This window comes from Bos grunniens, chromosome 5, assembly GCF_055505025.1.
Source record: "Bos grunniens cultivar Pamir isolate PY7600 chromosome 5, Bosgru_T2T1.0, whole genome shotgun sequence".
Classification (NCBI taxonomy): Eukaryota; Metazoa; Chordata; class Mammalia; order Artiodactyla; family Bovidae; genus Bos; species Bos grunniens.
The window spans coordinates 31,581,086-31,592,729 of NC_141169.1; the positions used below are offsets into that span (position 1 = coordinate 31,581,086).

Here is an 11,644-nt window from a genome sequence, read left to right on the forward strand (position 1 = left end):
ACAGTGGGTAAAGAATACCCCTGCAGTCCAGGAGACTCAGGTTCAATTCCTGGGTCAGGAGGATACCCTGAAGGCGGGCGTGGCAACCGGTTCCAGGATTCTTGCCTGGAGAGTCTCATGGACAGAGGAGCCTGGTGGGCTGTGGTCAATGGGGTTGCAAAGAGTCAGGCACAGCTGCAGCAGCTGAGCACACACTCACAGTCTGCCACATGCAGAAGTAGTTCAGGGGAAGAACATTCCTTCTTACAATTTTTTTTGATCTACCAACTAAACACTGGTAGGATCCAGGTTTTTCTGCTCTGATATCCTAGTGTTCTTGTGTCTGTCCCTTCATATACTCAAGATTACTCCAGCATCTCGCCCTTCTACATTAACATCCAAAAGCTAGAGAAGAGAACACTGATATATGTTCTTTTTTAAGATTGAGGAAATCTTTCCCAGATATTCCCAGTAGACTTTTCTTACATCTTATTGCCCAGAATTAGTGCTTGAGCATTTGTGACTCAAATCATGGTGAGAGAAATGAAATGCCCAGAGTCTTTGCTGATCAGCTTTCATACCCTAGGTCTGGGGAGGGGTAGCTCATAACCACTGCCTGCCAATGTCTGAACAAATTAGGGGTTCTGTTAGAAGAAAGAAGGGAAGATGGCTGTTGGGGCAGGCAGCCAGTAACTGCTGCCACCCTGAATCTTCCTGGTTCCTCTTGGGGCTTCAGTTACTATCTATGCACATGGTTCCAAATACCCTGACCAGACTTTTCTCCCGATCTTCAGACCTTAGCACTTCACAATTAATCTAAAAACAAGCATCTTTGCTGCCAGATCTGTTTCTGTAGTGTTTCCAGTCTAAAGAAGTGCCACTGACTCACACAGGCCAGAAACCTGGGAGTCGTCTTTGACTCTCCTCTCCCTACTATAATCAGCTATCAATCCTGTGAGGTCTACTGTTTTGGTGTTTCAGATCTGTCCTGTCCTCTCTATTGCCACCTCTGTTTCAGAACTTTTGATTTCTTTTTTTTTCTCTTTTAAAATTTTATTTATTGAAAATTTTAAATTTGTTTTTTCATTGAAGGATAATTGCTGTACACAGTTTTTTTTTTTTTTTTCCTATCAAACATCAACATGAATCATCCATAGGTATGTCCTATGTCCTCTCTGTCTTGAACCTCCCTCTCATCTCCCTCCCCATCCCACCCTTCTAAGAACTTTGGATTTCTTATCTGTATTACTGGACCTCCCAAGTGGTCTCTTTCCCTCTGTCTTTCCCCCTTATTCCCTAACTTATTCCCTAAACTGCTGTCAGAACGATCTTTCTAAAGCACATATCTGATCATGTTACTCAGTGTTACCTTTAGGGCCCTTCATGATCTGGCTCCTGCTTCCCTCTCCAGCCTCATCCCTTCTTTTTACTCACGATGCTGCATCCACATACATGGCCTCCTGGTTGCACCTGGCTTTGGCTAATCACTGTTCTAACTCATCTTTATGCCTGTGCCTACACTCCTCCCTCTTCCACCTTCCCTATTCTTTAGTGTCTGACTGATTCATATTCTTCCTTTAAGAGTCAGCTCAGGTGTGACCAGAGAGTCATGTCTTGGAATTGGCCTTCATCCTCCAGCCTTGATTAACTGCTCTAGCTTTCTGTCCCCATAATACTGTGTGCTTATCCCACTCTTAGCCTCACACTGTAATCCTCTGTTTCCTAGTCTTTCTCTCCCATTGACTGAGTTTCATGAAGGCAGAAACTGTCTTCCTCTGTATCCCTAGTTCATTATACTTAATAAACGTTTAATGAATGAATGGAAACTGACATCAGAAGCTGTTTCTTGGCTTTGGGAAATCTTTGAGTTTAATAGAAGCCATTGGGATACTAATCTATGAGTTCTTGTGTGCTGATTACAGTGCTCTTGAGACAAAAATTTGGAAAGTTTACATAGGTCACAAGCCAGCTGCATTAAGGAAACCAAATACAGGCAGACCTTGCTTTGGTTTCCCTAAATTTTTTGGTCTATTCCATGGGCTGTGCTAAAAATAGCATCTTTATTAGTGATGTCTCAATTTGAAAATCATCTGGGAATATAGCTGTTTTTTGTGCACTCTGCCTGGCAGCAGAGGGTTTGGGAGACTCTGGTCTTCTTTTCCTTTAGCCCATGTAGCCTGAAAAGGAGGTGCTGAATCAGGAGTCCCCTAGGGGTGTCTCAGGACACATGCCTGTGAGAAGAACAGGGAGTGTGCATGGCAGACTGAGCTGTGACTCTCAGAATCACCTGGAGTGTGAGGCAGACAGGCCTCAAGTCAAAGTGACTAAACAGTCAGTGACAGCAACAGCCTGCCTCTCCTGGGGTGGTGGGGGTGGGAGGGAGGGGTTGGGGGCCGTGAGTGATCGTCAGTGAGGGCATCCTCAGGTGAGGTCAGTCGGTGTGCCCGATCCAACTGCACTGTCCAGCACTGCTGCTGCTGCTGCTAAGTCGCTTCAGTCGTGTCCGACTCTGTGGGACCCCACAGAGGACAGCCCACCAGGCTCTGTGGTCCCTGGGATTCTCCAGGCAAGAACACCGGAGTAGGTTGCCATTGCCTTCTCCATTGTCTGAAAGTGAAAAGTGAAAGTGAAGTCGATCAGTCGTGTCCGACTCATAGCGACCCCATGGACTGCAGCCCACCAGGCTCCTCCATCCATGGGATTTTCTAGGCAAGAGTACTGGAGTGGGGTGCCATTGCCTTCTCCGACTGTCCAACACGGATTATACTAAAACACATTTTTAGAGTTCCTGTTGCTGCTTTTACCACTGATAACAAAGTTTGTAACTGTACAATAGAATGTTGAGACATCCTTTTTGTTAATAGAAATATTGCTGTATTCCATTTTTCATCTTGAGCCACTCACCTTCAGTGTTAACTGCTTCCTGTTTCTCCCAGCCCATGGAACCCTGGTATTTTGCCTTATTGACACAGGAATGCCATCTGTGGCAAAAGAAAATGACTATAGGCTGTACAGTACATAGACAATCCGAGGTTGGTTTGTTTGCCATTCTGCTTCCCAGAGCTGCTTCTAGCAATGCAGTGCTGTGAAAGTGAGAGCTGACTATATAGCCGTAGGTGTATGTTCATGGCACAGAGCTGAAAGTTGCCACCATCCTGGTGGTCGGGGCAGCATGCCATCTGGAAACAGACAGGAGCAAGGAAAGCCAAGACAAGAAAGCCAGCACTTGCTTTGGACTGTTCATCTGAGTCAAGCTCCTGATTATATTAAAGAAGAGTTGTAATGTTCATTAATTTCAAGGCCCTGGGGTGCCATGGGGGACGCATGGTAACTACTTGAATATTTCTTTAGTTATCTGCCAGCCCCATTGAGTTTTAAATGCCAAGAGAAAATTTTACCACTTTTAGTCTTCTCGTCCTTTCATGGCTTTCCCAAACCAGTCTTAAGGTCAGTATGTGTGGAAAATGGCCAGGAATTGACAGGAAAGCTGAGCAGCCATCTGTGCACCACATGGAGACACCAAGATACCAAGTACTGCTAGGACAGAAGAAATGATACAAGCCTTAGATGAGGCTTAAATCAGCCAGTGTGCTTGCTTGAACTCCTACAGCGGGGCTTGGCACTGGGAGCAAGGAAAGATCCAAAATAAATAAGAGGCATAGTCCTTGCACATGGTGAGCACATGGTTAAACTGGGGAGACAGTAAAAGCACAGATTTAGAAGGAAGAACTCCACAACATAGTGACACTTGAATGGTTCAGATAATTCAGGGGTCTTTTTGTAGCTTGCCAGGAAATAGAAATCAGTGTAACACTGGGATCTGCTTTTGAACCAAGACTTCAGTGTGATAGCTTAGCAAAGAAGCAAACCAAAGGACAGTGTGTGCATGTTCTGGGGCAAGGGCTCGCTTTCAGCCACTGCTCTACTCACAGTTGGTAATCATTTAATCAGCAATACTTCTAGTCATGAAGGATGGCAAGATAAATGTGTGGTATAAATTCAGTTCAGAATCTGGGCCAAAGCCTATTACCTAAGCTTTAAAGCAAAGTGTCATCTGGAGCTAAAGGAAAAGACACGTGAGCGGGAAACAAGGTAAAAACTAGGAGGACTTGGGGAAGGTATAAGTTTCTGGAAGTGAAGGCATCAGAACCAGAAGTCTGACTACCACGGATTACCAGAGTTGGTAGGATCTGATCTTACTAGCTGGGTAGGTTTCCCCTCCTGCCTCAGGAATCCTCAGGAATCTGTCTGCCTGGGTGGTTGAGGCAGGAGGGGCCGGGTGGATGGCTAGTGGGCGACTTGGCTGAAGTTGCACCCTAAAGTTGAGCCAGGCCCTCCCCCTGGGGTGTGAGCCCTCTGGGTCAGGGGCTGGGCTCCTCTGTGGAACCTACCCAGAGCACCACGCCTGGCTTATTAGTGAATGTCTGCAGAGGCCTTTGAAGATGAAACACTCCATAAGCACTGATTGTTTGTTTTTTGGACAAACTAGTACTTTGGTCTCCAGGGGCCGTTGATCTGGCTTCTTTTTACCAGTCTGGAATTCACTGCAAACTGAGGAGAGTAGGAAACAAATAAACAAACCTAAAATAGTTTTTGAAAAAAACAACTAAACTCCCACCAAACCCCCGTGCTTTAGCTTGAAAATAGGATTCCTCCCTGTCCATCTTTCACATTCTTGGGTTTGGGTGCACTCTGTCTTGACCTGTTCCTTTGCCTGCTGGGTTTGTGGTATGCATATGTGTACCTCTGGTTCCCAGACTGTGGAGAACGCCAGCAGCTGGCATATGGTGATCGCTGAATAAGCTGCTGCTGACGCATCGGCTCCTGCAGGCACAGAGAGCTGGCTGGCATGGGTGATTCTGAACCCCTGCTTCATTGTTGTTTCAAGGAGTCATTTCTGTGGCTGTCCTGAGCCATCCAGATGGGAGAGAAGGGAAGAAGTCAATGACTCTATGATTCTGTCAGTCTGGGGCAGTGGGCAAAGTGGGCAGATAGGCATTTTGTACTTTGGTAGTGTGCTAGCTGCTCCCTCATTTCCGCCAATGATGTATCAGGCAGAAGCGTCTAACCTGAGTGAGCTGCTAGTGAGGTCAGTAGAGACCTTGTGAGTTAATTCAGTTATCCAGCTATGAAGTGTGCCAGGCACTAGTCAAGGCACCAGGAACACAGCAGGGAACAAAATAGACAAGGAACTGACATGACAGTAGGAGGAGAAAACAGTACAGAAGGAAACAAGTACAGAACGTGTCAGACGGTGGTAAATGCTACGAGGAAGAAGCGGAATGATGGGTTAGAGAAGCGTGTGTGTGTGTCACAGGTGGCTGTGGAAGGCCTCTTGGATAAAGGGACAGTCGAACAGACACCTGAAGGAAGCGAGGAAGCGAGGAAGGCTGTCTCGGAGATCAACCTTCCAGGCAGAGTGAAGAGCAGGGACAAAAGCTTTGAGACTGGAGAGTGTTGGGGAACTGGAGTACGCACAGGGGAGAGTAGGAGGCCTGATGAGAGAAGCGGGAATGCAGACTGTGCCGGACTTTGTAGGCCATGATGGCTTTGGGTTTTACAGAAAGGGAGCTATGAAGCCCAGAGAGGGTTTTGAACAGAGGCGCAGCCTGACCTGGTTTTGCTTTTACAATCAGTCTGGCTGCTCTGGAGAATAGGTTGAAGAGGGTGAGAACAGAAGCAGAGAATGAGCTGACGGCCTCATTGCAGGTGACCCTGTGGAGCAGCTGTCCCGGGAGGCACCACAGGAGCCCAGGACCTAGCTGGGTGAGGAATGAGGGGGAGCCTCTCCACACCCCACCTCCCAGCTCTCAGCTCACTGTTGTATGCGCAGAGTACAGCTTTAGCAGCTGGCAGTTCACAGAGTGGAAAGGATCAGCTTTTCTTAGGAGTGCTGCTTTCTTCTCCTGCTTAATTTTGGTGTGTAGAAGGAAAGTGTAGAAACACAGGAAGGGAAGAAGCAGAATCTCTTGATTAGGGCTGAGAGCATAAACCTTGGGAACCTGACAAGCTTGAACCTTGTCAGGAATCACAAAGAGCCACTCCTTATTCCATTCCCTCCTCTCCTACCTTTTCCAGAAGTCTCAGGGCAAGGTTGGGGGAAGGAGAGGCATTAACGATCTCCCTATGCATTGGGATACAGTATAGAATGGCAGGACTGAAGGGACTTTAGAAATCATCTAGTTCAACCTCCTCCGTTTACAGGTGCGAATAAGAACAGGTGAAATAACCCATCCAGCGTCACCTGGGTGGATTACTGGCAGAAGCAGGGGACCTGAGTGTTCACTGCTTTGTCTCTGCTCCCAAAGGCTCAGGATCTAAGTGGGCCTTGATCTTCATGGTACGCTCAGGCTCTCGGTTTGTCATAAAAGAACTCCAGCCATGACTGTGGCCAGTCCCATTATCTTGAAGTCCTGACAAGCAGATGGTAGTGAGTCTGCATTTCTTTGCCTAGGATCAAGCCCTCCATACCAGGGTCCAGGCCCGAACCAGACTGCCACTGCCCCCACTGCACCCTACTGTCCTCAGAAAGCGAGTGCTGTGATCATGGGTAACATCTTTGGAAACCTTCTCAAGAGCCTGATTGGGAAGAAGGAGATGCGCATCCTGATGGTGGGCCTGGATGCCGCAGGAAAGACCACCATCCTGTACAAGCTGAAACTGGGCGAGATCGTCACCACCATCCCCACCATTGGTAAGGATAATACTCAGATGGAGGCTGTCATGCCCACCCCTGAGCCAGGTAGGGGGCCTATTCCTGGATCCCCCACCTGGCCACCGGCAAGTCCTTACGGTCTGTGGGGTTCAGGGAAGAGTGGTTATTTAGCTTCCCCGCAGGTGCTGGGCCTGCCATTTGCACACCTACCCTAGCCCTCTCTGATGCAGGAACTTCCTCACCCTGGCACCCAACAGTGGCCCTCAAGCACTGAGCTGGTTTGTTCTCTGTTGTTTGAAAAGCAGGTGAAGAGCTTTGATGTTCCTGCCAGAGGCCTGGAATTGCTTCAGTTTAGATCCTTGGTGGCCCTGATCCCAGTTAAGACCTGCCTCTGGGAGGGAGAGCATTTGCCTTGTGGAAGCAGCTCTAGATCACCATCATCAGCTGGTTCTGCTTTCGGGGCTCCAGGACTGTCACCCACTTCTTGTTCCCCATTCTGCCTCACAGGCCCCACTTCTCAGCTGAGGCCGACTCGGTGGCCCAGGGACAGGAGTGGGGCTGAGTCATTTCTTTTGCAGGAGAGTCAAAGACTGAGAATGAGTGGGGAAGGTTGTCTCACCCAGGCAGTTGGGAACCTCCCAACTGGCCCTCTTCGTCCTCTTCTGCTGCTTCTCTGAGGTTTTCTTTTTGGCCTTAATGCTGCTAAGTCAGGGAACACCAGGTCTGAGGAGGCCTTACTTTCTTTTCTTTGCTAGGCCTGGGGGAAACAGAAATAACCCAATGGGGCATTGTTTGCAGGCCTGGTATTTCTGGCCAAGTGACCACTGTCTGTTTTTTCCCCAAAGGGTTCAATGTGGAGACAGTGGAGTACAAGAACATCAGCTTCACAGTTTGGGATGTAGGTGGCCAGGACAAGATTCGGCCTCTCTGGAGACACTACTTCCAGAACACCCAAGGTAGGGCGTGTGAATTGCCCATGGACTGGCACGGGTTGGTTGGGTGTGAGCAGAGGGTGGCTGTTGTTCTTGGTTATCAGGCACCAGCTCTTGCCCTGCTGCAGCTCCTAGGGGTGGGAGACAGGAGAAGAGGGAGCAGATACTCGAAGGGTATAAGGAGGGTGTTTTCTCTTTGTGGTGGGGGAGGGGAGTTGATCTGTCGTCTCTGTGCAGCCCATGCTCTGCCTCCCCAGGGTTGATATTTGTGGTCGACAGCAATGATCGAGAGCGAGTAAATGAGGCCCGGGAGGAGCTGATGAGGATGCTGGCGGAGGATGAGCTCCGGGATGCTGTGCTCCTTGTCTTTGCAAACAAACAGGTGTGACATCTCCCTGCCTCTGCGTTTGAGGGAGGGCAGCCTGGCCGTGGAAGTCATGGGATCTTGGAGCCCATTGTGTGGTAAACCCTATGACTAGGCTGTCAATTTGGAAAGTAGGAAATATGATTAGGTGGCTTCTTTATGCTCTTCTTGTCCCCTTCCCCCATCCCAGCTTTACTTAGCAGTGTTTCTGTCCAGAGGGACTGGTGTGGTAGATCCTTTACCTCCAGCCCCTTTGTTATCTCACCTGTTATCTGCTTTAGTGGAACAGCCCTCTCTCTTACTGTCAGATGGACCTGATTGTCTGCCCATCTGAATCACTTCTCCACTTCCCTAGCAACCCCATACTTGGTTTCCAGCTCCTCAGTGGAATGACCTTTAGTGCCTTGGCTCTGGAGTTCTAGGATGATTAAATCCAAAGTGGTTCTTTAGGATCTTGCTCTGGGTTCCTCCACTGAAGAAGGAGGAGAGGGTGCTGGTATATCTGCCTTTGCTAGGTGGGTGCTCTAGAAGCTTCTGCAAGATCCTGAGGCTCCTTTTTGTGTCTCCCTTGTGCTTCAGGATTTGCCTAATGCCATGAATGCTGCTGAGATCACAGACAAGTTGGGCCTGCATTCCCTGCGCCACCGCAACTGGTACATTCAGGCCACCTGTGCCACCAGCGGGGACGGGCTGTACGAAGGCCTGGACTGGCTGGCCAATCAGCTCAAAAACAAGAAGTGAGAGCCAGACAGCCCTATCCGACCACCCCATCCACCCCTACTGTCTCCCTGACCCAGCCCTACCCTTTTCCTTCCTGTTGCCAGTGCGGCCAGAGCCCTGGGTATCATGTCCGCATGCCCAGCAACAGCCTTGCTTCCCCTGCCCTCCCCTCCCCCATCCATGACCAGTCCCCAGTTGCTGTCCTGATGATGAATCATTCCAATTTACCGGATTTAAAACAAAAAACAAGGTTGTTATGGTTTCATGGGGTGGGCCCCCCCCTCAAGCTCGGGCTTGGGAGGTGGGATGGGGTGTTCCCTCCGGTTTGCTTCGTTTGGCTCTAGTTGCTGTGCTCTTGGCATCTGAGTCCTTTCCCTCTCCCTACAGGCCCCTCTTCCCTTCCCCATCTTCCTTTCCTTTGCTGCTCTCCCCCTATTCTACATGGAAATTGCACGGGCCTCTCTGTGTGTGCGTGCATGTGTGCGCGTGTATATACCTGTATAGAGAGATATATATGGGGGCCAAGGAGCAGGTGGAGGAGGTGGGTGCAGCTCAGGGCTTGGAGCAGGACACTGCCCACTCTTGTCTATCAGCTGCTCCTCCCATGCTGGCGAGATAAAGGGAAGGAGATGGAGGGGAGGCTGCCCCAGTCCTGGGCTAGTGTCTCTCCACTGCAGGTAGGTTTTCCTGGATGACAGGGCAGATGACGGCTTCTCTGCCACCATCTTCCTCTATCCCTCTCTCCACCCCACCCAGGTCAGGGGGGTGGCATTTGTCTCTAGATGACTGTTCCCAAGGAGATGCCATTCTGCCCTGCCTTTTTGTGGAAGGAGAGAGGAACCCACTCACTCTTTATCAGCTCAGAGTGTTCAGCTGATCCTCCCCCTCGTCCTTAGATCTGTTCCTCCGAGCTGGAGCGGGGAGGTAGGGATAGCAAGACCATGGGTTGTATTTGGGACCCAGGGCACTGGGGAGAGGGGCTCAGGTTTTCCATCTTCATCCTCTTTTGTTATTAGGAGAAGGTGAAACACAGATCAGTTTCCCTATTCCTGCCTCCTACCCCCTCTGTCTTCTGATCTTGGGCCTGGGTGGTTCCCCTGTCCTTTGTCAGAAGTTTCCTCACCCTGGTAGTTCTGCTGGCCTTACCAGAGCCGGCTGGCTGGTTTGCTGAGGAGCAGGGGAGTGGGGTGACACAGCAGACCTCAGCAGCAAGCCACCTCTTCTCCATTTTTATCTAGTCCAGGGCATGCTGAACGATGGGAGTTTCTGTTTCCAGACCCTGAGACCATCCTGCCGTCACTCCCCACTCCATCCCAACAGCCTTTCCCTACCCTCTCCACCCACTTCCCATAAATGGATCTGGGCATTGGAATGGAGGAAACTGGGCTCCGAAGTGATTGTTGGTGCTGATGGGTTGCAGCGTCTTCCAAGTCCTCCCTCCATTATCATGTAGTTGTTCAGAAGCTGCTGCTACTGTGTCTCTGTCTACAGGAGGCACTTGTCCCTGAGATCCTGGCCTGGGTTCCTGACTTACGCGGTTTCTGTGAAGCCGTGGCTTTTCTGCGGGCTCCTGTGTGTGCTGGCTGCGCCCTGAGCTCCAAGACGGCCGCCCATAACCTTTTTGCTAATGTCAGGGCCCAGGGCCTCCATAGCATGGCTGAGGGACCCCTTCCCAGAGGGGCTGTCCCAAGCTCCACCCCATGGGGCCAGGCTTCCTGCCACCTTTGTCTACAACAGGCGGATCAGTACCCCCTACCCCACCTCAGATTGAACTGTGAAAGAGAGGTTCCAGGGGTGTCTCAGTGCCAGATCCTTAGTGATGTGTTAATTATCCAAGATGCAGTGGGTGTATGCAGGTCTCTTGCGCTCTAGGCCTTTGTGTGTGTGCGTGTGTATGTGTGGTTGGTGGCAGGGTAGGGGGAGGGGTTGCTGGAGCTTCTGGTTCATTTTAACATGTATTCACTCCCCTGACCCCACAGATGCTTCCCTCGTATTTTACTTTGCCTTTGTCTCTGTTTTGTCAGATGTTTTTTTGTTCCTGCTCCTGTTGCCTCTGCCTCCCAGAACTCTTTCCTTTGCCTTCTCACCTGCTTCACTGCTGTTGCCTGTTTGTCTCCCTTTTCCTTGGGAAAATTTCCTTAGGATTGCTCACTCTGTATCGTTGTGGTTGGTGAGGACTTTGCCTCCTCTCCTGCCTCACTCCCTCTCTAACCCTGCCAAGTTAGATGTCAGTCCCAAATGGGTTTTTCTCATTTTAGACCTACCCCGGACCTTGGTTTGAGGTCCTTCAGGGACTGGTGGGGCTGAGGGTGTTGGGAAACAGTCTTGGAGGTTGCCTGGGTGCTGCTCAAGGATCTGTCCAGCAGGGGGCAGTAAATGATCTTGTTAGTATGCCAGGCTGCTGGGCCCTCGGCAGGGGCGGTCTTTCTGCATTCCCATTCACCCAAAAGCGCTTTCGGAATTGGGTGTTTCATTCCACTTCTACCCACTCCCTCCCCTACTTTCCTCTGGTAGGTTTAATTTTTTGCTTTGCTTTGTTCCAGCCTTTCTTTTCCCTGGGAATTTCCCCTGTTCCCCCCTAAAAGTTCGTTTGTGGTGTTATAGTGGTAACTGCAGTTCTGAACTGGTTTTTCTCTTCTTTTTTTCTCCTCTGGAATGTAGACTGTATATGTTTAATAACTCACCTTCTCTCTCCTTGCTCAAAATGTGGGATACGCGATGACTGTGACCCTGGTTGGAAATTAAACTTGTTTTATGCAGCTTTGGAGCAGACCTTCATCCTTGATGTGCAGCAGCCGTGGCACAGAGTTTATTGGTGAGGGTAGTTCTGCTTCTGGTCCCCCTCTCCAGACTGCTCTTTGTTTCAGCAGAGGGGTAAAGGGTACTCTGGACTGGGGAGAGTGAAGTGATGGAGGTTCATCTCCACACTGCTTACTGTTTCCCATCATACCCCAAAAGGGGGCTGAAATGAATCAGGGCCCAGAGTTTGAGGGC

General features: G+C 49.9%; 1 protein-coding gene across 1 annotated transcript in view; it reads left to right on the forward strand.

Annotated features, from left to right (window-relative positions):
- The window catches only part of ARF3 (ARF GTPase 3), a 17,853-nt gene extending 6,444 nt beyond the window's left edge, over positions 1-11,409 (forward strand). The window contains exons 2-5 of the mRNA XM_086399678.1: positions 6,434-6,673; positions 7,480-7,590; positions 7,824-7,948; positions 8,510-11,409. Of these exons, the coding sequence (XP_086255804.1) occupies positions 6,526-6,673; positions 7,480-7,590; positions 7,824-7,948; positions 8,510-8,671 (546 nt within the window). The 5' untranslated portion in view covers positions 6,434-6,525 and the 3' untranslated portion in view covers positions 8,672-11,409. The remainder of the gene's footprint in view (positions 1-6,433; positions 6,674-7,479; positions 7,591-7,823; positions 7,949-8,509) is intronic.
- The last annotated feature ends 235 nt before the right edge of the window (positions 11,410-11,644 follow it).